General features: G+C 41.8%; 2 protein-coding genes across 6 annotated transcripts; both read left to right on the top strand.

Annotated features, from left to right (window-relative positions):
* The first annotated feature begins 1,422 nt into the window (after positions 1-1,422).
* On the top strand, positions 1,423-17,425 carry LOC143583180 (protein TIFY 7-like). 4 transcript variants are annotated; one of them, XM_077065560.1, is made up of 10 exons: positions 1,423-1,542; positions 1,644-1,729; positions 15,216-15,254; positions 15,398-15,447; positions 15,553-15,691; positions 15,774-15,868; positions 15,961-16,228; positions 16,315-16,372; positions 17,032-17,143; positions 17,174-17,425. In XM_077065560.1, the coding sequence occupies exons 2-9, from the start codon at positions 1,651-1,653 to the stop codon at positions 17,123-17,125; spliced, it is 822 nt and encodes a 273-aa protein (XP_076921675.1). In that variant the 5' UTR covers positions 1,423-1,542; positions 1,644-1,650; the 3' UTR covers positions 17,126-17,143; positions 17,174-17,425. The 4 variants fall into 4 exon arrangements, with proteins under 4 accessions (XP_076921675.1, XP_076921672.1, XP_076921674.1 ...); XM_077065557.1 differs by having other exon boundaries at positions 17,032-17,425; XM_077065559.1 differs by having other exon boundaries at positions 1,437-1,551; positions 1,651-1,729; positions 17,032-17,425.
* Positions 17,426-18,829: 1,404 nt separating this feature from the next.
* LOC143583182 (cysteine protease ATG4-like) lies at positions 18,830-23,188 on the top strand. Of its 2 annotated transcripts, none has more exons than XM_077065562.1 (9): positions 18,830-19,037; positions 20,669-21,133; positions 21,209-21,294; positions 21,516-21,566; positions 21,653-22,032; positions 22,129-22,267; positions 22,483-22,538; positions 22,632-22,702; positions 22,870-23,188. In XM_077065562.1, the coding sequence occupies exons 2-9, from the start codon at positions 20,683-20,685 to the stop codon at positions 23,064-23,066; spliced, it is 1,431 nt and encodes a 476-aa protein (XP_076921677.1). In that variant the 5' UTR covers positions 18,830-19,037; positions 20,669-20,682; the 3' UTR covers positions 23,067-23,188. The 2 variants fall into 2 exon arrangements, with proteins under 2 accessions (XP_076921677.1, XP_076921676.1); XM_077065561.1 differs by having other exon boundaries at positions 18,830-19,029.
* Positions 23,189-24,980: the final 1,792 nt, after the last annotated feature.

Below are 24,980 nucleotides of genomic sequence, written 5' to 3' on the forward strand. Positions count from 1 at the left end.
AACCATTACATCAGATTCCAACCATCTTTAAAAAACATATTTACGTTTCAAACTATCAATACTTTTATACTTGGTTTTTGTCTTAAACTTACTTTTTTTACTCGTATCTAAAAATAACAATGAGGACAACCACATTTTCCCCATACTACGACTTAATCGTGATATAATTGTAGGTATTTAATATACATGTTCGTTAAAATCTTGATGTTTTAAGAGGTGGTCCAGTCTTTCGTACCGTAGTCAGTGAATCATACCAAATTACCCGACCCAACTTTTAATACCTTATTTTTTAATAGGTCTGGATTGGTCACATGTTAATTTACTGGCCGCATGAGTTGTTTATTCAAAAATTCGGGCTCATCTCATTTACTATTTATTGATTAATTTAAATATAAGCTAAAGGTGGATAAAGAATCGTCATTCAAACAAAATCTATTTATATATATTTTTAATTCTTTTTATATACTTCAAAATAGATCTTAACCGAGCCAAAGAGTAATCCCGATAGCTACTTTATCCCTACATTTATAATTACAATAAAAATTAATTTTTTTTCTTCTCACTTCAAATTAAATAATACAATACATTTTTATACATTATCATTACTTTTTTCTCTCCCATCACTCAACGACTTTAAAAAAATATCAAAAATTTATAGAGCATGAACCACGTCATACCAAATTTACTTATGAGTAAACATTTCAGGTCTCTCATACACTCACAACCACGCACAACTACTCCATAATATTTAGAGAACACACTTACATAAATATAGAGTACCTATCGTGAATGCCCTAAGCCCCACTAAAGATGATGTAGTTCTTTAAATGGGTTGTAACGTGTGAAATTAATACATATAAGTCCAAACGAGAGTTAACATTAAAAATTACACAAGGTTCGATAAGCTTAAACGAGCTTCCATGCAACGCTCGAGCTCCGGCCCAATAACTCTGAGGCTCGGCATCACTCGAGCTCAACAGGAAACAACTCGAATCTTTTTGAGCTTTTTATCAATTCAATATCAGTAGCTCAACTTATTTGCACCCGTGACACCAAACCCGCTTTTAATACTTTAGTTTTGAAGAGGGTTATCCAGGTGCTGATCTACTAGCTACAAAATCATTTTTTATATAACTTTTAATTTTTTATATATATATTTAGAAAAAAACCTTAAATAATTCTCGACGAGCCTAAAAAAGCTTCTATGCAACGTTCGAGCTCCGGCTCGATAACTAAACAAGTTTTATTTAAGGCTCGAGATCTACTCAAGCTTAAAAAGGCTCAGCTTTTTTATCATTTCAGTATCGAGTAGCTCGTCAGCAGCTCAACTTGTTTGCACACCGCAACACCAAACCTGCTTTAAGAGGTTTGCCACGTGCTGATCTACCGTGTACAAAGACAACCACTTTACAAATAAGTACGCAAAACATAAGAATCACACCTCCTATTAATAATCTTTCTCTCTCTCACATATACACACAAACACAAGCTTTTTTCTGTAATCTTGTTGGGTCTTTCTTGATAAAGTTTTGATCTTTGAAGGTGATTTAAGTTTCTTGATTTCAAGATTCTTGTGGGTGTTCTTGATTCATCAATTTTATCAATTTTGGTTGTAATTATAATATAATTTATAATTTGTGTAGGTGAAAGATGGAAAGAGACTTCATGGGTTTGAATTCTAAAGATTCAGTGGTCAAGGATGAAGCTGTTGATGGATGCAAAGATTCAGGTTTATTTATTTATTTATTTATTTATTATTATATAAATATTTTGATCTAATTAAAATTATATTGAAGAGGTAGGTCCCCGCAGAGCCCAGTTGGACCCGCAAGACTCACCTTGCAGAGGGACGTCTGCTCAAGGACCAACTGGTTCCGCAGGACCCACCATGCTCAGAGATGAAGACCTTACGCGCAGTACGCCAGCTGTTCACGCAGGGAAAGCCTCCCAATGGTGAAGTACCCCGCCTGTCCCCGCAGCTGCGGATACAAGCCATCAGGGAAGGCTACCCGCACTAATAGCAAGGCTACACGCACAAGGCACTAACTCAATAATTCAGTGTCACCTGAAGGAATGAGCAAGGCGGGAATACTCCCGCCCAAATGAGCCAGTCCGTATGCTTCTGGAAGATCTTTTGTACTATACCTGCCAAGGTATGGACAAAATAGACAAGATCTGACCAAAGCAGCCCATGAACCAATCACAGGGTGACAGCTCACTGACAAACAGTACGAGGAGCATGCTCTAGTACTGTTTGTCACTATTAGCCGCTGCCTACTCACCAACCCTTGTCATGGCACGCACATAGCCTGCAGTTGGTGGAAAAGGAATAGTACACAGCCGGCCTGGTCACTATCAGCCGCTGCCTACCCACCAACCAGCATGGCACGTGCGTAGCCCGTAGTTGGTAGAACAAGAATATTATACAGCTGGCTGTACCTGCTTGGAAACCTACCTTCGGCTATAAATACTCCAACACCTTGGAACGGTAGGATCATCTGGTATTTTACCTTCACTAGCTATTTCTCTCAATATACACTTATATTCAGAGCAATCTAGTCTGATTCTCACGCTGGAGGGTGGTCGCAAGGAGGAACCCCCCCCCCCTTCTCAGTGACGAGCTCACGGTGTCTGTTTTGTAGGTCATCTGAAGAACATCCTTCTTTGCCGGACCTAACCCTCGTGGGAAACATTACTTAACCCCCAGATTATCCATAATCTACTCGGGGTCGATTAGTGTTTCTTCATTGGCGCCATCCGTGCATAAAAGCTAGAACTAATTCAGTTTTTTCAAAACTTCTGAAAAAACGGTTAACGTTAATCCGGTCCCAAGGCCAGTAAGTGACCAAGAAACCCCGGTAACCACAACCCCAGCTACTGGGGGGAACACCGGCGGTTACACAAATTTTACGAACACTACCCCGGTTACCCAAGCCAGGGCAAGTGCAGTAAACAATATTTCACTGGGGTTCACTGATGCCAAGTTGGAGAAACAGACGAGGCTCCCTCGCCAAACACTCGATCAAGTTAAGGCGTGGGCCGAAGCACGTCAGAAGGAATTCCAAGCTGAGTTGAATGAACGCTTGCGTTCACTCCAACAGGCTGACGAATTCGGGAGCACTCGACAACAGCTCAACATGAACAGTGAGTGCGAGTACTCGGACGACGATCGGGAGGAATCCGACACTGACGCGAACCCTCGCCATAGGGCGAAAGGGAAGCGTATAGAAACGGGCTTCCAACCAAGAAGGAATTTCGGAGAAACCTTCAAACCAAGGAACGCGGGGGGAAACCCACGCGACTTCTCCAAAACCTTTAGACCAACTGCTGCAAATGCGGGAACATCCAAGTTTGCAAGGGACATTGCGGAAGCAATCGCCCGAGAAGTGCCAAATAGATGTCCAACATCGGCACTTATGATGGTCTATCCGACCCAGACGATCACTTGAACAGATTCATAGCGGGGGCAACCGTCAGTAACTGGACGGAACCCACGTGGTGTTATATGTTCCAAATGACGCTGGTTGGAGCGGCCAGGGCGTGGTTTGATCGTTTACCGGTCCACCACATCTATGATTGGGCGGACTTTCAACACAAGTTCAGCCAACACTTCAGTCAACAGAGGAAATATACTGAAGAGCAGTGGACGATCCTCAACTGCGTGAGAGAGGAAGATGAATCTTTACTAGACTTCATCACTCGCTTCAACTCCAAGAAGCTGAGTCTGGGCAACATAAGTGAAGATCTTGTTCGCGCTGCTTTCATCCCGGGCGCCGAATACCCAGAGCTTATCCGCACGTTGACGGGTAAGGACGGCATGCCATCCACATGGGATGCCATTATGACGGCGGCCAAGCGCTTTGCCGAGACGGAGAAGCAACTGGGTAGGGATCTTCCCCAGAGTACACATCTCTACACGCAGAGGACCAGAGAAAACAATGTTCGGATCGCCCGGCAGAACAAAAAGAGGAAGCTAGGTATTTGGCAGTCAAGGGTAAACTTTGACATCTCATCCAGCTCTCGCCCTCTTGTTGGCGGAAGGGATAACACGCACCCTTCAAGCCGAAAACACCGGTGGACGCCACTCACCAAAAGCGTCACGGAGATATTTGCCACCGAAAAACTCCCATGGCCAAAAGCTCCAATGATCCGGCAACGACCTAATGCGGATCAGAGCAAATCCTGTGACTTCCACGGGACAAAGGGTCACAGTACAGAGGAGTGTACATCCTTGAAGGATATTGTTGAAACATTCGTCAAGGATGGAAGACTTGCACACCTTGTGGCATCAATCAAGAATGGAGGAAGGAATGATAACCGGTATAAAGGCCATGGACGAAAGCCCGTTGATATCAGCATCCACATGGTTCATGGCAACATCAGAGGAAGAAAAAGACGAACGACAGAACCATGCGAATGGAAGGAAGCTGAGGTGCGCTTCCCGCGAGTGCCAGGAGGACCCAGCAAGGAAGGCCCTATCGTCATCAAAAGCCAGCTGGGGCATTACATAACTTCCCGCACTCTTGCTGACAACGGCGCCTCGTCAACGGTTATGTACAGGCAGTTCTTCGACAAGCTAGACGACGAAGACAAAGAACGCCTGGAAACGGTTTACGCCTCAATGGAAGGGTTCGACGGCAGCACAAACACCCCCTGGGTATCCTATCTTTCCCCGTCATTCTCACGGACGGGAAATACTCCCGCACAGAAGACGTGGACTTCGTCGTAATGAGGAAGCCACATCACACATACGACATCCTCTTCGGGAGAGACGGGATGGCAAGATTCAACGCCGTGGTATCTTCAGTCCACGGCATGATGGGATGGCCAACTGCTGAGGGTGTAGCGATGATCACCGGTATCCCCCAGGTATGCATCGCATCCGTCTCATCTAAACCCAAACCAAAGATGGCTAAACCAACCATTACCGAAAAACAAAAAAATGGGCCCTCAATGGCAAATACCCTAACCAGGCTGTTACAATTGGCCCAACAATCGCTGATCCTACGCGCACCTTACTCAAACGCTTACTACAGAGAAACGCTGACATCTTCGCGTGGACACCAGCTGACATGACTGGTGTACCTCGAAGTAAAGCAGAGCATAAGCTCAAGTGTGACCCGACTTTTACGCCAGTCATACAAAAGCGCAGAGTAATGGGGGCGGAACAGGCTAACGCGTGTAGAACCCAAGTTAAGGAACTCCTTGACGCGGGCATCGTACGCGTTAGTAATGGACCCTCAATGGCAAATACCCTGACCATGCTGTTACAATTGGCCCAACAATCGCTAATCCTACGCGTACCTTACTCAAACGCTTACTACAGAGAAACGCTGACATCTTCGCGTGGACACCAGCTGACATGACTGGTGTACCTCGAAGTAAAGCAGAGCATAAGCTCAAGTGTGACCCGACTTTTACGCCAGTCATACAAAAGCGCAGAGTAATGGGGGCGGAACAGGCTAACGCGTGTAGAACCCAAGTTAAGGAACTCCTTGACGCGGGCATCGTACGCGTTAGTAATGGGCCCTCAATGGCAAATACCCTGACCAGGCTGTTACAATTGGCCCAACAATCGCTGATCCTACGCGCACCTTACTCAAACGCTTACTACAGAGAAACGCTGACATCTTCGCGTGGACACCAGCTGACATGACTGGTGTACCTCGAAGTAAAGCAGAGCATAAGCTCAAGTGTGACCCGACTTTTACGCCAGTCATACAAAAGCGCAGAGTAATGGGGGCGGAACAGGCTAACGCGTGTAGAACCCAAGTTAAGGAACTCCTTGACGCGGGCATCGTACGCGTTAGTAGATATCAAACATGGGTTGCAAATCCCGTTATGGTACCGAAGGCTAACAAACAATGGCGCATGTGTATAGATTTCAAAGATTTAAACAAAGCATGCCCCAAAGATTGTTACCCGTTACCCGAAATTGACCTCAAAGTGGATTCATTAGCACCGTTTCGCCTTAAATGCTTCCTTGACGCATATAAGGGGTACCATCAAATCCACATGGCTGTAGATGATCAGGACAAAACCGCATTTCGGACGCCCGATGGCACATTTTCTTATCAAATGATGCCATTCGGACTTAAGAATGCAGGGTCCACATACCAACGCCTGATGGACAAAGAGTTTCATGCCCAAATTGGGAGAAACTTGGAAGTCTACATGGATGATTTGGTCATCAAAAGCCCTGAGCCAGAAACGATGTTGAAAGACATCGAAGAAATTTCAACACGCTCAGAAAGATAAACATGAAGCTCAACCCGAGCAAGTGTTCCTTTGGGATGGAAGAAGGGAAGTTCTTGGGAGTCATTGTTACTAAAGATGGCTTCAGAGCGAACCCTGAAAAGGTCGAAGCCATTATCAAAATGGAATCTCCTACTACCATCAAGCAAGCCCAGAAACTGAATGGACGCCTAGTCGCACTTAACCGCTTTTTGTCAAACCATGCGGATAGGTCGTTTCCATTCGTGTCAACATTGAGAAAATGTTTAAAGAAAACGCACTTCCGCTGGACACCAGAAGCGGAAGCAGCTTTTCAGGAAATTCGGTCACGCTTGATCGAACTCCCAACGCTCACAGCACCAGAAGCGGGGGAGGAATTAATCATATATCTTTCTGCCACAGATAGAGCAATCGGGGCAGTCCTGCTAGTAGAGCGGAAAGGTATCCAGATGCCTATTTACTATGTTAGCCGTGTCCTAACAGACGTAGAAACCCGGTACTCCACCCTGGAAAAATTAGTCTTAGCACTTGTGCAAGCTTCACGCAGACTAAGACGATATTTCCAGGGTCACCCAATCACCATTCTCACCAACTTCAAACTCGCAAACGTTCTAGGCAAACCCGAATTATCGGGACGTCTAGCCAAATGGGCAATTGAGTTGGGGGAATATGCGATAAAGTACAAGCCAAGACCAGCTATGAAAGGCCAGGTCCTGGCCGACTTTATTGCAGAAGTCCCCGCTTCGCGGGAGAAAGAGTGCCAGGAGGAGGCTCAACCCTCCCCAGCACAGGACATCAATGATGTCTAGCGACTCTACACTGATGGAGCAGCCAGCAACGAGGGTTCAGGCGCAAGGTTGACATTAACCAACCCAGCAGGCCAAGAATACACTTACGCTATTCGACGGGATTTTCCAAGTACGAATAACGAAGCCGAGTATGAAGCATTCTTGGCAGGGCTGAGAATTGCGCGTAAAATGGGAGTGAAAAACTTGGAAGCCCACGTGGATTCCATGTTAATAGCCAACCAGATAAACGGAACATACACGGCCGTGAACGACACAATGGCCCTGTACCTCGCACAAGCAAAAACCCTTATGCGCGATTTTAATGATTGTAAAGTCATACACGTCAAGCGTAGCGAAAACAAATCTGCGGATGCGTTAAGCAAGCTTGCATCATTAGCCTTCACTCATTTGGGAAAGGACATCCGCATTGAACTCCTCGAAGCACCATCAGTCCCGCACAAGGAAATTTGTGTCATCCAAACCGGTACAGAAACGTGGATGACACCAATAATAAATTACCTTGCAGCGGGTATACTACCAGAGTCAAAAACACAGGCAAGAAAAATACGTTGTAAAGCATTAAACTATCAACTCATCGATGACATCCTTTACAGACGTAACTTTCTTGGCCCACTCTTAAGATGCGGGGGCAACCAAGATGCTGATTACCTCCTAAGGGAAGTACACGAAGGCATCTGTGGAGTACACGCAGGTTCACGCGCTGTTGTAGCTAAGCTAAACAACGCGGGATACTTTTGGCCGGGGATGCATACGGATGCGCTGGCATACATCAGAAAGTGTAGGTCTTGCCAGCTCAACGCACTCAACACGCATCGCCCGAAGAACAAACTTGTTCCAGTCACCTCTTCATGGCCATTTCAGAAGTGGGCCATCGATATGACATGCCCATTTCCTACAGCAGCAGGAAACGTTCAGTTCCTAGTGGTAGCCATTGACTACTTCACCAAGTGGATAGAAGCAAAACCCTTAGCCCAAACAACCGCAAAACATATTAAAAAATTTATTTGGGAATTTATTATTTGTCGTTTTGGACTTCCACAGACTTTGGTGAGTGATAACGGCACCAACTTTGCTGACAAGAAGCTACAAAAGTGGCTAGAAGAACTTCAAATCACCCACACATTTACCTCAGTGGCACACCCACAAGGTAACGGTGAGGTGGAAAGCAAATAAAAGCATCGTCGAAAGCATAAAGAAAAGACTCCTGGAACACAGATCCGGCTGGGTAGACGAAGTTCCACACGTCCTTTGGGCAAACAGAACGCTGAAAAAGGCCAGTACGGGAGAAACCCCGTTCAGCCTCACTTATGGCACTGAAGCCATGGTCCCAGTCGAAATTGGTTTGCCCTCACCAAGGGTCTTGATTCAGCCAGAGGACAATGATGCGGAAAGACGGTCAGACCTTATGCTAACCGAGGAACGCAGAGACTTAGCCGCAGCGCGTGAAGAAAACTACAAGCGACAAATGCAAAAGTATTACAACACGCGGGTAAAACTCTGCAACTTCAATGTAAGAGACTACATATTGCGTAACAACGAGGCTTCAAACCAAGAGCGCCCAGGAAAACTGGCACCGGTCTGGGAAGGACCGTACATTATTAAAGAAGTTTTGGGAAAAGGCGCATACTGGCTCGAAATGCTCGATGGCACTCCTATCCCAAGAACATGGAACGGAGCTCAATTATGCAAATGTTACATGTAGATCAATTCCAAACTTGTAAAGAAAAGGCCTAGAGCCACTTCTAATGGAAATGATTCTCCTTTCACATTGTGTTGATAGCCTTACCTTTATACTTATGAACTTCCCACGCTGATATGCCGATATTCACCGCATAAATATGGGAAGAAGTAAGTCGTTGCGTGTGGAAGGCGGCAAAACCCGCATAAACACATAAAACGGTAAAATTTTCTAAGGAAAACCTTCACGCAGGTCAGCTATAGGTGAAGTTTGGTCATCCCAATAAATGAAAGTGACGGTCCTACCCGCACAATCATGATAGAGGAAACTGAACATTGACCTATTGGCAACCGCGCGTCGAAAGGTTAACTTATTAAAAACACTTAGAAAATTTCAAAGAAAAAGATGAGGAAAACTTCCACGCAGGTCAGATATAGGTAAGGTTTAGCCATCCTACTAAGTGAAAGTGACGGTCTTATCCGCACAATCACGAAAGAGGAAGCAAAACTTTAACTTATTATCTGCCACGTTGAGAAGTTAACTTATCTAAGTACTAAAGAAATTGCTAAGTTAAAACAAAATATGAGCGAAATAAACAAGGCAAGGCATTAACAAATAATTTTTATTCCATCAACATTCAAACATTACAATAATTGCTGGGTACATACCCGCATACAAGATTAGAAGTCTACAAACATAAAAATCTACTCTAATGGTGGAAAGGGATCTAAAGTATCAAGCTTCAGGACCACTCCCACTTGGACCCGCACCATCAGTAGAATGTGGCGGTTCAAGGAAAGCTTTGAGGATAGCTAGCCCATCATCAGCAGCAGCAATCTCGTTTACCTTCTCCACCACCGGATGCGGGAAGGCGGCATACTGATTCACTGCTTGGTCATACGCAGCTTCAGTATCCACATTGTAAAGAGGGAAGTTGGAAGGCGGAATGCCTTGTTCAACAAACCCTAGACCAAGCAGGAAGCCAGCCTTTTCCCCATCCTCATGAGAAGCGTTGAGGGCTGCGCTCATCGCATCGTCATATGATGTGTTCGTGAACACCCGATGCACAACCTAAAAAACAGAAGTATATCAAAAACTCTTCAAAGTGTAAGGAAAAGGGTAAAGAAATTGTGAAACTGCGCATACCTGCGACAACGCTTCTCGAATAAGCCATTCCTTGGTAACCAGAGCCTCCTGGAGGGCAGCTTGAGCTTCATTACGGGCGCGTTCGGCTTCGTTCTTTGTAAGGTTGGCAAGCAACACATCTTTGGCTGCAGCCTCTTCGACGCCCTTTAGCTTACGCTCAGTGTGGTCAAGCACCCCCCTCTGGTCCAAGATCTCTTGGAGCTTCTTGGCATCTTCCATGGCCAAGGTATCATGAGCCTGCTGGAGCCTCTCTAATTTGGCTTTAAGTTCCTCATTCTCGATGCGTAGAGGCTCAGCAGCAGCTTCAGCCTTGGTGGCCCTCTCGGTTGCGTTCCGTGCAGTTTCCTTAGCCAACCGAAGCTGTTCATTAACCGCTTGGGCGGCCTTGGAACGGGCCTCGAGACGAGCCTGAACGTCAACCTCAAGGGCTTTGAAGGCCTTCTCCTTTTCCGCAGCAACGGCGGCAAGCTTCGCATTCTCCTCCGGATAGCCCGCGCCTGAGCCACTTCAAGGCTACGCGCCGTCTTTAACTTGTCGTTTTCACGACAAAGTAGCTTGACGCGCGGCTGCATCCGGGCGAGGAGGATTCGGAGCTCGTTGGACAGCCTACCTTCCTGGTAGCTGGCCATGGCTTCCCCCAGCGCACCGCTTGGGGCGGCGTGACGCGCCCATTCGACGCAATCCTCAGCAGTCCGGAGGGTCGTTCCCCGGCGGATCTTCCACCGAGGAGCGTACACCTCGTTGGAATCACGAACTGCAATAAAACAAAAAACAGTTAAGAGAGAAATGATGAAAGGGATATAGGCCAAAATAACCCTACGCACCTGTAGGGTCGACAACAGGCCGATAGCCACCAAACCCATCACCTGAACCTAAGGGATATCCATCCAAAAGGTCAAGGAGACGGGAAGGAGGCAAGGATTGGCTAGACGCCCCAACCCCAAACGTACCTGAAGGACTGGCCGTAGTCGCAGGCGCCGGAGGAGGCATGGTGGAGGCTGCCGCGGTGGAAACCAACGGAGGTGAACTCACCGGAGGTGAACTCACAACCGTGGCCGCGGCTGCGGAAGAACCCGCAAGAGAAATCACCGCCGGCTCAGTGATGGATTCTGTAAAAATGGCACTGACGGCCGGCGGGGATAATGTTACAGCTGGAACAGTTGGCTCAACGGGATGAGCAACTGAACCAGTACTGCAAGCAGGCATAGCCGCCTTGGTCATCGCCTCGGGTAGGTTGACCAAACCTACCTTCATGGGTCCAGAGCTGCTCCCTCCCGCTCCACTCTGGAATGCCGTAGCATCCACGCCTGCACGAAGACAAGATATATAAGTATAATAGCGGAAAGATATGAAGTTAAAGTTATGTACACTTACGGGTCCTTTTGAGCTTGAAGATGCGAACAGGCGGGGAAGAACCCGATGGAGCCGGCCTCTTCGTACCGGTCACCGTCGTCGTCCTGGGCTGCTCGGAGGTGACAGCCGTTTCAACCTCCGGAGCAGTGGTCTCAACACCACCTGGGTTCCCCGCCGCCTCTTCACTCTCGGTCTCCGACTCAGACCGGTTCACCTGGTCGGCGGTGGAGGCTACCTTCGCCTTGCCCTTCCCGCCAGCAGCCTTCTTCTTCCGCGCAAGAAAAGGACCATCTGCGGATTCCTCATCAGAAGATGACAAGATTAGAGGAATTCCGGCAGAGGTTTCAGCATTCAGAGGGCGAGGGTTAAATAGTCTTTTACCTGGCCGCGTGGCGCTCAGTATTTCGTGGCCTGGCGGGTAGGCCTCCACAAACCGATCCGCAGTCTGCGCAAGGATGGGCAACTCGTTCTCGTCAAGAGCGGGTACCCAACCGAGCGGGACCGTCAGCTTCCCGCGGATGCAGGAGGGACTGCAAGTCATTTCCCTCTGAAATAAAAAGAAAAACAGTTAGAAAAAACCCTAAATCAACAAAGAAGACGGAGCATACCGTAAGGGATAAAGTTCAAACCGTATTCAAGTACGATGGGAATCTGTGGCGCATCCGCCCCAGCATCCTTCCACACCCTGCTCATACCGAGTATCACCATCCCGGACTCCGGAAAGCGGTAAACCGGAGTCTGGATCCGGGAAATCTTGGAGAACCATTCCGCCTCCTGGTAGTTGGAGGCGTGAAGGCTGGGGAGAGCTCTCCCGTTCTTAAATGTCATCGCTATAGGGACGACACGGGCAGAGATGTAAAAGAACTCCCGCTTCCAAGACCGAAGACTGCGCTCGGTAGCCAGATCTTCAAACCCTTGATCCGGGTGACCAGGGTGTACCAGCCTTGGATGCACCTCCAGGAGTAGAAGGTCATCAGGCGGTCGACGTGGGGATCCACGCCAAGAATGAGGCACACCCACTCAAAATGGCGGATCTTGGCGATCGCCATTGGGTGTACCTCCGTCAGGTGCACACCGTGTCTATCCAGAACACGGTATACAAACTTCGTCAACGGGAACCTAAGATTCCCATAGACGAAGAAAGCGGCATATACCCCTATTTTGCCCTTGGGGGCATCGTACACCGTCTGGTGTGGCTCCGGAAACTCAGGCTCGAACGGCTCGAGCATGAACTTCCGGACGATGTACCGGTAAAGCTCGATGGGAAGAGCACACTGGCATTCGTCAGCAGTGCTCTTATCGTCCTTATCGGACGTAGACGTCGGGTTCTCGACATACAAGTCAGACTCCTCGACGGTAGCTTCTGGATCATGAGTAGACATGTTTTGGAGGTAAAGAACGATTTCAGGAGAATGCTTGACAGAAAGTTAGTATTCGCCGGAAATCGCTTAGAAGAAGAAGAAAGAAGTGAAAGTGTGGATTACCGTGAACCCTCTCCCCCTTTATATACTCATCGCAATGAATGCGATGAATTTAATGCGGAGGAGAGAGAAAAGAGCTGGTGCAATGAAACTATGACACGTGGAAAAAACAAGCTGGCAACAGCTGTTGACGGGACGTGCGCCGTAAAATCCGCACCCACGCGCCCGAAAAATCGTGTCCACGCGCCTGAAAAAGCGTCTGGAATGACCATGTACTGTCACGTCGCCATAACTTCCTGCACGTCCTGACACTGTCAGAAGAAACCGTCGGACGACGTTTCAACAGTTTGGACTGTTCTTATCCTTTCACCAACTCTTCGAATTTCAAAAAGATTCAAAAGTAAGCGGGACTATACCCCTTACCTTGGCAACCAAGTAACTATAAGACAGGTGCGAGTACAGTGTTAAGGCAAAACCCTTCACATACTTAGCACCTGCAGGGAATTGAAGCCAGGAATACCTTGGAAGTAAAGTAACTATAAAACGAGTGCGGGTACAGTGTCAAGGCGAAACCCTTCACATACCTAGCACTCCGCAGGGAATTGAAACCAAGAAGGATCTTCTGGGCCATGCTTGAGGAAACGGGAATAACATCCCCGCATAGCGGGAACGTCGAGAACTAGATTGTTTGAAGCTCCAAGATGGAATTGGTTGTTTTAACATAATTGATCACTATGTTCAAAACTACCAGAACCTCATGGAGAATCTACGCAAGTGGAACTCAACGCTCCTGACTTGCGAGGAGGTTACAGACCTACCCGCATCATACCCAAAGATCAAGCAGAAAAGTCGGGAATTTCTGCACGTGACATTAGGAAAACCGCGGGAAGAATCCCCACGGAAAACCTTAAAACTAAAAACCCTTTGCTTAAGTCCAAAAGTTCACCTCACTTATTTACAATTCATGAGAAGAACATTGGACTGGGGGGACTTGAAGAGGTAGGTCCCAGCAGAGCCCAGTTGGACCCGCAAGACTCACCTTGCAGAGGGACGTCTGCGCAAGGACCAACTGGTTCCGCAGGACCCACCATGCTCAGAGATGAAGACCTTACGCGCAGTACGCCAGCTGTTCACGCAGGGAAAGCCTCCCAATGGTGAAGTACCCCGCCTGTCCCCGCAGCTGCGGATACAAGCCATCAGGGAAGGCTACCCGCACTAATAGCAAGGCTACACGCACAAGGCACTAACTCAATAATTCAGTGTCACCTGAAGGAATGAGCAAGGCGGGAATACTCCCGCCCAAATGAGCCAGTCCGTATGCTTCTGGAAGATCTTTTGTACTATACCTGCCAAGGTATGGACAAAATAGACAAGATCTGACCAAAGCAGCCCATGAACCAATCACAGGGTGACAGCTCACCGACAAACAGTACGAGGAGCATGCTCTAGTACTGTTTGTCACTATTAGCCGCTGCCTACTCACCAACCCTTGTCGTGGCACGCACATAGCCTGCAGTTGGTGGAAAAGGAATAGTACACAGCCGGCCTGGTCACTATCAGCCGCTGCCTACCCACCAACCAGCATGGCACGTGCGTAGCCCGTAGTTGGTAGAACAGGAATATTATACAGCTGGCTGTACCTGCTTGGAAACCTACCTTCGGCTATAAATACTCCAACACCTTGGAACGGTAGGATCATCTGGTATTTTACCTTCACTAGCTATTTCTCTCAATATACACTTATATTCAGAGCAATCTAGTCTGATTCTCACGCCGGAGGGTGGTCGCAAGGAGGAACCCCCCCTTCTCAGTGACGAGCTCACGGTGTCTGTTTTGCAGTTCATCTGAAGAACATCCTTTTTTGCCGGACCTAACCCTCGTGGGAAACATTACTTAACCCCCAGATTATCCATAATCTACTCGGGGTCGATTAGTGTTTCTTCATATATATTTGATGAACTGAATTGAATTGAATTCAATTATGTTACAGTTTAATCTAATTTTTCTGAATTTGTGTTGTTATTTTTGCTATATTTTATTAAATAAATTTTTGAAAGTTTTGGTTTTTATTTATTTTTAGTATTTTGGGTTGAATAGATGTTTGGTTTGATTTGGGTGTTTTTAATATTTGAACTAATTAGAATCATACATATTTGATGAGCTGAACTGAATTGAATTTAAGGATGTTACTGTTTAAACTAATTGAATTCTAGTGTTATTTGGATTTAGGATTATATTTTATTAAATAAATTTATGATTTTTTTTAGTGTTTTGGGTTGAATAGATGTTTGATCCAATTTAGATTTTTTTTAAAATATTTTAACCTAATTAGTATCATAAATATATTTAATGAACTGAACTGAATTCAATTATGTTACAGTTTAAATAAATCAATCTGCAATTTTGTTATTAGTTTTACTATATCAAGTGTTATTTGGATCTGACCTTATATTATTATTACTCATGATTTTTACCTAATTAAGATTAATTATGAAAGATTATTACTTTTTTAATTTATTTTTGGGTTGTTGAATAGATGTTGGATCTAATTTGGTGTATTTTAATCACATGCAGGGTTTTCAAAGAACTCTGCAGTCAACTGGCCTCTGTCAGGTAAAAATCTTTAACTGTAAAAACATTCTTAAATACTTGATTTTTTTTTTGATTATTTTTATTTTTTTTAAGGTTGTTGATGAAAGTATGAAACTTATGAACAGTTAACTAACTTTTTTTTTTTTGGTTTATTGATGTATCAGGTGCAGATGGTTTCGAAGGCCCGAAAAACCGCCAAACCGGTGAAATTCAGGTTAGTTGATAATCTTTCATTTAAAGATTTTCTTGAAACTGTGTTAAAAGTCACAAAACAATTTGTACAAGATGTATAGTTAAACATTGTATTTTATTATTTTAGAAAACCATTGGTAAGCAAGCGGTTCCTATATCCGTTAGCCACCCGTTCTACCGGGCTCAGTTTGGCAGTGCATCCTTTAAGCAACATGGAGTTGCGGTTCCATCTATCGGTTCCTTTCTTGCTGGAACCACCGAACCGTGATATGAATTTTTTGTGCTGTTTATACCTTTATCTGTTTTGAGATGACAATTTTTTTAATTATTATTTTTCGGTCAATCGAAGGTATAATAATTCCAAGGCTTCTTGTGCTCCCGCTCAACTAACCATCTTTTATGGCGGCATGGTGAATGTGTATGATGATATCTCCCCCGAAAAGGTATAAAGATGAAATCTTTATTGTTAAAAATGAAATCTTGATGTAAAAAGCTCGAGTCTTGATTATCTTTTTTTGGATTATATTATATATAGGCTCAAGCTATTATGTTGTTGGCGGGAAATGGTGCATCTGCAAGCACACCTCAGGCTAGGGTTCAAGCCCAGGTGCCGGTTTATGTGAACCAACCAGTTAACCCGCAGACCTGCTCAGCCATCTCGAGCCCAATGTCGGTGTCTTCACACCCTCTGGGCCCCACTCACAAAGATGAAGGTGCTAAAGCCGTAAAAGGCTCGGTGGCTCATGTTAACAAAGTGGATAGCCCGAGAGTTATTAGTTCGCTTGAAGAAGTTATGAAATCAGGTAACATATTATTCTTTTTATATTTTTTTTAACGTGTTTTCCAAGTTGTTTATATGGAAGTTGACAAATCAATTTGTCGTATTCAGCTGTTCCCCAAGCGCGCAAGGCATCTTTGGCTCGGTTTCTTGAGAAGCGCAAAGAAAGGTATAAATCTTCAAGGGTATTTTAGACTTTTAAACAAGTAACCGAATATAAGCATGACAAAAACGGGTCAAAACAGGTTAAAAAATTGTAACTTTAGACCATCTGTTTGCACGAACGTAACACCATTTGTCCCTAAAATGGATGGAGGTTTAACTTTTTTTGTAACGTGCACCTTAAATGACCAAAATACCCCTAGGTTTAAAAAAGAAATAGTTATTAAAAATCTCATGGGCCCCGCTTTTTTATAAATAAATTAGATAAACAAAAAAAAATAGATTAATAACCTTAGACCAACTGGTTAAAAAATTGTAACTTTAGACCAACTGTTTGCACAAACGTAACACCATTGGTCCTAAAATGTATCGAGGTTAACTTTTTCCATAAAGTGCACCTAAAATGACCGAAACACCCCTAGGTTTAAAAAATGAAAGAGAGTTTATTAAAATCTCACGGGCCCCACTCTTTTTATCGATAAATTATATAAACCAAAAGAAAATTTTAATAATCTTAAATGGTATTTTAGACATTTAACCCAATAGTCAAAACGTAAACCGGTCGGGCTTGGTGACGCAACAGGTTCTGTTTAAAATGAGTGTGGGTCAGAACGGGTCGTTTTAAAAAAATATCATTTTTATAGGGATATTTTTTTGATTATACAGAGTAATGTCTTCGGCTCCATATAATGTGACCAAGGATTCAATTGTGAATGGTGGACCGAGCAACATGAACGCTGTAGTCGCAACTGATAACTAGAGAAATTTAATCAAGAGTTTTATAAAACTTGTGTTAAGTTTTTAGGAGTTTAAAGCCACATTAATGTATACATAGTGGTCAAGTTCTCTATTAAAGACGAACAAGATACCGGTATTTTCAACTAGTGTTGGGATGTTTTATGTCCGTTGCGTGTTTTTAGTAACTTTTATATATGTTTATTGCGTGTGAAGCGTATAAGGTAATTTGTGTAGATGTTGGCCGCGTTAAAGTTTGTAACAAAGATGACAATGTAACGTGTCGGTTGTTAAGTTAAAAATTATGTTACTTTACTAGAACAAATGTGACATTTGTTGGTAGGTTTTGGGGGTCATATTCATGCCATCATATTCTTCTATTTATGGCATAAGTTGGATTAAGACTTGTTATGTGTAGTGATGTGATGTCAATTATTAATTTGGTTGAATTTTGGGATTAATTATTGGAGATATTTTGAATGGATTATATTGATATTTTTCTAATTATAAGATCTTCTAAAATTGGATGTCAATATATTAAGTGGTCCCGTGTGGAGCGTAAACCCAAACTTGCTTTTTTGCTGTTCTTGATTTTAGTGTAATCAATATCGTTTTTAGTATAACTGGATTTACTTAATATTAAATGAGAAATTAAAGTAAACAATGATACGAGTTAGAAGTTTGGAAAACATCGGCAAACAATCGATTGGAGATTATTATGATGTCGGACACCATGAAATCTCAAGTGTTCTAAGGGGCAAAGGCTTATACAATGGGGTCGTATCGACTGATTAACGTGGAAAATATCTTCTTTATTAAATTATCACTAGATGTTGCTTTGAATTTGCATGCCTTATGAAACATTGTTGAAAATCCGATGTAACATTAGTTAACAAGTTGATCTATTAGTGACAGGTTTTTTTCTTTAAAATGACTAACTCACACACTTACTAGTTATGGCTAATAGAGTTTTCATTGATAAGTTTCCATTGACATATTTGTCCACCTGTCAATAACCACAGCTCCACAACCGCCAGCTAAAACATGTTGATGGTTCATTTCCTTCTCAAGGAAATCACTTAACCTGCTTAAGAAACGAAATTAACTTCTTCATTTTTCATGAATTAATTCATTCTCGTTCTTTCAGAACTATCCATTTCACTCGATTATTGACTTCGTACACTCGAAATACCTTAGTCTAAAACTAAAATGACACGGTTCTAAAGCTATATAGGATTCAAATTACAAACAAAATCACAAAATCTCCACAAACTCAAACTATTAGTGATTTAAGTTTAATTCCTTAAACAATGTAGATTAGAGGAGGTCAAAAGAACCAGTTAACTGAACCGACCCGAAAATCAAATTGGTTTGAAATCGGTTATGTAGAATCGATTTGTATTTTTCTTCACCGAAACCGGTTCCAAACCTGTTAACCGAACATAAACCGGCCAAAACCCGAACCGAAACCAATCGTAACCTGTCAAGACTCCGGTTTCAACCCGAACCGAAACATATCATAAACAATTTTGACTTTTGTTGATCAAACTGAACCAGTTTCAACCCAAACTGGTTTTGGGTTTTAAACCGAAATATAATAATATAATTTCCTGTGTTGAAAGCAAATATCAATTAATATTATTTTAGTAAACGTAATAATCAGATTAGCGTTGACGTTTAAACTTAAAACAAACTCAGAAGCGTCAATCTCACGCGCTATATTATATAGATACATCAACAATGGCGATATTATTATTATTATTATTATTATACGTATAATTAGGGTTTCAAATCTACACACAAATCCTTCATTTTTTCTTCAACTACTACTCTAATTTCATCATCGATCGATTATTCAACCTTATTACAACCTTATTACGAGCTCAATTTCGTTTTTGATTCATGCGATTCGTATGTCCGTCAAAACCGGTAAGTTTGTTAATGTATTCGATTACGATTTGAGTTAGGTTTAGTTATTATGAGCATAAGGTGTCATATGGATTGTTGTTTTAATCATTTGAGCTATTATTGTTACTATTTGTTCATAAAATTAGGGTTATATTAGAATTAGGCCTTATCAGCCATGTCATAGACTGTTTGTTTTGCTAATTTGAGCTGTTATTGGTACTGTTTTATCATAGAATTAGGGTTTCATAGAATCGGGTCTCAAAAGCCGTCTCATAGACTATTGTTTTGACAGTTTGAGCTGTTATTGTTGCTATTTGTTGATGGAATTAGGGTTATATTAGAATCAGGCCTCATAAGCCGTGTCATAGGCTAAGGAGTTAATGCGGAAAAATATTGGATATTGGTCGAGGATCGCTATGTGAGATATCGGTTATCGCGGTGAGATTTCGGTAATTTTAATATCATGCAAAATCTATATATATAGCAATTTAACACGAACAATTTATTATACCCTCCTACTATTAACAAATTATCCTTTTGCAACTTGCAAAACACTAACAATTGTAGCAAGTAGGAACTGATTAAGACTCAAAACGCCAACATTAAACACTAAAAGTTGAAAATTAAGACTTAAAACACTTATATCGGGAATATCGGTGAAATATCGGTCAGTATCGGCCAAATATCGATCAATATCGCCGATATTATCGGTACCGATATTTTGACCATTTCACATGAGGACCGGGAACCGATATACCACCGAGATTGACTGCATAGGTCATTGGCTATTGTTTTGTCAGTTTGAACTTTGAACTGTTATTATTAATACTATTTCTTCATAGAATATTAGGTTATATAGCAATCAGGCCTCACAAGCCGTCTCATAGACTATTATTTTGTCAATTTGAGCTGTTATTGGTACTATTTTTTCATAGAATTAGGGTTACAAAGAATCGGGCCTCAAAAGCCGTCTCATAAACTGCTGTTTTGCAAATTTGAGTTGTTATTGTTGCTATTTCTTCATACAATCGGTGTTAGGCCTCACAAGCCATCTCATACGCTATTGTTTTGATAGTTTGAGCTGTTCTTGTTACCATTTCTTCACAGAATCATGGTTACGTACTTACATATAAATAAGCCATCTCATAGACTGTTGTTTTGCCAATTCGAGGTGAAATTGTTACTATTTGTTCATGAATTTAGGTTACATAGAATCAAGCCTCACAAGCCGCCTCATAATCGATTTTCTTTTGCCAATTTGAGCTGTTATTTTTACTGTTTCTTCATAGAGTTAGGGTTGCATAGTATCAATCCATCTCTTAGGGCTGATTTCGGTTAGCAAGGTTTGCTAAGCTGGTCTTACTGGGAGGTAACAGACGCGTGTTACAAGTGCGTTGATTATTGATATTTTTTTTACCTTGATGGCATACAACATACTTATCTTTGAAGGTTCTGTAAGCATAAGATCTGTTTATGGTCTTTATGTCTGCACCTTTTATGATTTCTGTTGTGTATCAAATTTGTTACTGAAATGTAGACTTACTTAATAGGTCTAGAGCTATATAGAAACTTAAACGCTAATCCACATGTTTCCATTTATTCTTTGTTTTTCAATCAACACTTGTCAAATTTAAGATTTCCATTAATCATTTTGGTGCAGCTCATGGTTAGGTAATGAAGAATGTACCCGATAGGACTGATACAACTACAGTTAATTCTCCAGATAAAATTTGTGGTCCCAACTGTTCTGAAGCGGGCCCAAGCACCCGAAAATCACCAAAGTCATCATTGTTGTCAGGATTCTTAATATCTGCCTTTTCAGTTTTTGATACCCACAACGAGTCTAAGGTTATCCACAAGAAGAATCAAGAAACTTGTTCTGGAAACCACCATGGTTGGACTGCAACTGTGAAGAGAGTTATGAATTCTGGTTCAATGAGGAGAATTCAAGAATGTGTTTTGGGATACAAGACTAACGTTTCTAACTCAGTTAGTGATATATGGCTTCTAGGTGTTTGCTATAAAATTAGTTTGGAAGATCCGTCTCAAGAACCCGTTCATATCAGTGGATATGCTGCATTTTCTGAAGATTTTTCTTCAAGAATTTTGATGACATACCGTAAAGGTTTCCTTTTTTACCCTTGGTGATATGTTTTTTTATATAGAACAATATTGTGATATGATAAATGATGACAATTAGGTTTTGTGTCTATCGGTGATTCCAAGTATACAAGTGATGTGAATTGGGGTTGCATGCTTCGAAGTAGTCAGATGCTAGTTGCTCAGGTATTAATGATTTAATAATTAATTACATGGTTAGTCCCCGTGGTATGCACGGATTTAGCTTTTGTCCCCATGTTTGAAAAAATACACATTTAGTTTAATAATGTGCACAAACGCAACACCACACCATTGATCCCTAAAATAGACATTTATTAATTTTGGTTGTTAAGTCGGTGTGTAATGACAAAAATATCTCTTCACGTGAACGTTGTTAATGTGTACAGGCGTTGCTAGTTCATCGGCTAGGCAGACCTTGGAGAAAACCTTTGCAACCGGTATGAATATGATATTTTGAGTGATTGGTATTTCTTTATCATTTGATTACTTATTAATGCTTGTTTTTTTGTTGTTAATGATGCAGCCATTTGATCGGGATTATATTGAAATACTAAACATGTTTGTTGATTCTGAGGATTCTATATTCTCCATACACAATCTTCTCAAAGCGGGAGAGAGTTATGCACTTGCTCCGGGGTCATGGGTGGGCCCATACGCCATGTGTCGCACATGGGAGACACTTGCACGTTCCAAGATTGAGAAAAACGAGCCCGAAGATAAATTATTTCCAATGGCGGTTTATATTGTTTCGGGGGATGAAGATGGTGAACGTGGTGGTGCACCTGTTCTTTGTATTGAAGATGCTTCTAGAATTTGTTCGGAGTTTGCAAGAAACCAAGCTGACTGGTCACCTCTCTTGTTGTTGGTTCCTTTGGTTCTTGGTCTTGACAAAGTAAACCCTAGGTAACATAGTGTTTCTTATTGTTTAATGATCCCGTGTATGAATATGTTTTTTTTATTGTTGACTTGACTTTAATTTTCCATTTTGACTTTGACCAGATATCTACCTTTGCTGGCTGCCACATTTACTTTTCCACAAAGCCTTGGCATATTGGGTGGTAGGCCCGGTGCTTCAACATATCTTGTTGGTGTGCAAGATGATAAAGTTTTTTATCTTAATCCCCATGAAGTTCAACAGGTAATGTTCATTTTAGCATTTTGTGTGTGTGCCACATTTCTGCATGTAAATAACATGAAAGATAATCGACTGTTACATGGGGTGTTGAAGTCTTAAAAAACATAGTATGTTGATGTGCTTTTGCTGTCTGAACTTGTAATAATCAGATATGCGTATCTGCTGTTTTTATTTGTTTTTGTCCCATACTCCCTTTAATGTTTTTTTATCATCAACAGACAGTTAACATCAGCAAGGATAATCTTGAGGCTGATACTTCATCATATCACTGCAAGTATGTCTACTTCTACGAATAATTTAAGTTCTTTTTCTTCTTAATTTAACCTCTTTCTCAGTTATTTTAACCCTCATAATTTCTTAATAGCAGTGTTATACGACAAATTCCTCTCGAATCCATTGACCCGTCTCTCGCCATAGGATTTTATTGCCGAGACAAAGGTACGCATGTTACAAATTTGATAACTTTTAACCATGCTGACTTTTTTCCCGACGTGATATCTGAAAACTCGGCTATATCATGTTATTTCCTCAAATGGTTCTTTGGGCCTAAAATAAGTTAAGCTTTTGAGTTTTGACCGTGTTCACTTTTCCTCGTTTGTGTTTAGATGATTTTGATGACTTTTGTTCACGGGCATCTGAGCTAGCCGCAGAATCTAACGGTGCTCCATTATTCACAATAACTCAGGCCCGGCATTCACCAAAATCAAGCAACACCAGCAAGAGTCATGAGGCTGATTCCTTTGATGCAGCTGATGGTGACGATGCTGAAGGCTCTGCACAAGATGACTGGCAGCTTCTTTGATTTAGTCGTGTGATGTTCATCAGAAAATGTGCATAATGGAAAGTTGGAAACTTGGTGTTTGTATGATTTAAAACTCGAAACGGAGTTAGGATTTGGTTGTGTTATGTTATGTTATGTTAGAAGATATGTTGCGGTTGAAGCGTTCACATTCTTTTAAAATGTCAGATGGTTGTAAATTCTTGCAATGCTTTATGTTTCGTTACAACTTTGATTTAACATTTGATGCTAATAAGGGTGCGTTTGGTACTCAATATTAAACGGAACCGGAATACGAATTTCGTTCCGAACGTTTCGCCACCACCGCTTTTGCTATGCTGCCAACACTACTGATCACCACCAATTCCGCTAAGTCATCGCCACCACCTCCTCAACGGGCTGTGCAGGTGGCAACCACAAGGGTTTTGCGATGAAGGTGAGTGGTAGGTAGTGATGGTTGTGACGATTGATAACTGATGAAAAATTAAATTTTTTTATGGTTGTTTTGTCACTTAAATTTGTCATGAATTCCAATTCTTTTGATGTTATTATAATTTCTCAAATTCTAAAATTTACAAAGTTTAATTTTAAATACAAGTGGTTCAAACTTTAGTACGGTGAGTCTGTGTTCCCATCATACGAGTCGTATAAGTCACATGTGTTGTATAACTGTTATACGAGGCCATATGAATGATACATTGACATATCATACTGGCCAACATTTTAGACTGGTCATATCATACATGCCAGGCGGTATAGGTCGTATATCGACACATTACACGATGATAAGAATCGTATAATGTTATACGGACTATATGACTTTATAGATTTGACTTATGTGACAGAGCAGGAGTCTGTAAAAGTCATATCACTCGAGTCGACTGATATTACTAGTGTATTGATGTGTAAATGGTGATGATTTATGCATAATACCACCTTTCTATTAGCTTAAAAAAAGCTTCCTCAATTCAAAGACACCCCTAAAAGGCTAAAAGACATGGTGGAACTTAGTCATCAAATCCAATTATGTTAGCTATATATATATGGCAAACTATATAATAAGTTTAAAATGTTATAATAAAGTGTGTATGAATTAAATAAATAATAATCATCACATTTCTTTGGGCCATATTTGTTTTGTCATTTGTCCAAAAAACAGGAATGCATGACCATTGAGTGGAATCCAACTAAGCAAATTGCCACGTCAGCATATGCAAGTACTAGCACTTGTAGTTGAAGATCATAGGACCACCATAGTTCACTTACACACATAGGATACAACTTAATCTCAACCATCCAATCTCTACCATATGTACATGGATCACTTTTTATAACACCAAATGTTACAACATACTACCTTATTATATTGCAGTTTGACATGTTACACCCTTGAACAAACACAATTTTAAGAAGTTTTCTAAAACATGCATTTAATGGTTAGGTATTTCATTCATGACTCGTAGTTAAGAAAACATAAATTCGAATTGAAACAAAATCGATAATGTACTCAGATAACGATTTTGAATTTGGGTTTCGAGTCGGGCTGGGAATTGAATCCGAATTGAATTCAAATATATGATTTTCGAATCATCCGAGTTTTAACTTTTATTTATTTAAATTAAAAAACGTATATTTTATTTGTTATATGCATTTACTCTACTTTAATTATTCAATTATGTTTACTTACCATTTTCTCATAATTCGATTTTCGCATGAACTTGATTTCGATTTTTCGAATTCAAATAAGTTTTTTTTAATTCAATTTAAAATTCAAATAAAGCGTAATACGTACCATCACTCATGTATTTTGTGCATGGTCGGATCAATACACATAACGAGTCTACTTGAATCCATTTAACGTTACAAACTCTTACCAAAATACAAAATAGTTTCTTAGATTATTTTAAACCAAGTTATTAAATATCTAGTAATGAAGAC

Source organism: Bidens hawaiensis, unplaced genomic scaffold, assembly GCF_021521415.1.
Source record: "Bidens hawaiensis isolate Kalapana, Puna unplaced genomic scaffold, B.hawaiensis_p1.1 tig00032165_1, whole genome shotgun sequence".
Classification (NCBI taxonomy): Eukaryota; Viridiplantae; Streptophyta; class Magnoliopsida; order Asterales; family Asteraceae; genus Bidens; species Bidens hawaiensis.

Excerpts from the sequence above, each read along its gene's own strand:
- LOC143583180 (XM_077065557.1), top strand. The coding sequence starts at position 1,651 with ATGGAAAGAGACTTCATGGGTTTGAATTCTAAAGATTCAGTGGTCAAG. Across the intron at positions 15,448-15,552 it reads GCCAAACCGGTGAAATTCAG|AAAACCATTGGTAAGCAAGC; the intron begins GTTAGTTGATAA and ends TTATTATTTTAG. Across the intron at positions 15,692-15,773 it reads TGCTGGAACCACCGAACCGT|GGTATAATAATTCCAAGGCT; the intron begins GATATGAATTTT and ends CGGTCAATCGAA.
- LOC143583182 (XM_077065562.1), top strand. The coding sequence starts at position 20,683 with ATGAAGAATGTACCCGATAGGACTGATACAACTACAGTTAATTCTCCA. Across the intron at positions 21,567-21,652 it reads GGAGAAAACCTTTGCAACCG|CCATTTGATCGGGATTATAT; the intron begins GTATGAATATGA and ends TTAATGATGCAG. Across the intron at positions 22,268-22,482 it reads ATCCCCATGAAGTTCAACAG|ACAGTTAACATCAGCAAGGA; the intron begins GTAATGTTCATT and ends TATCATCAACAG.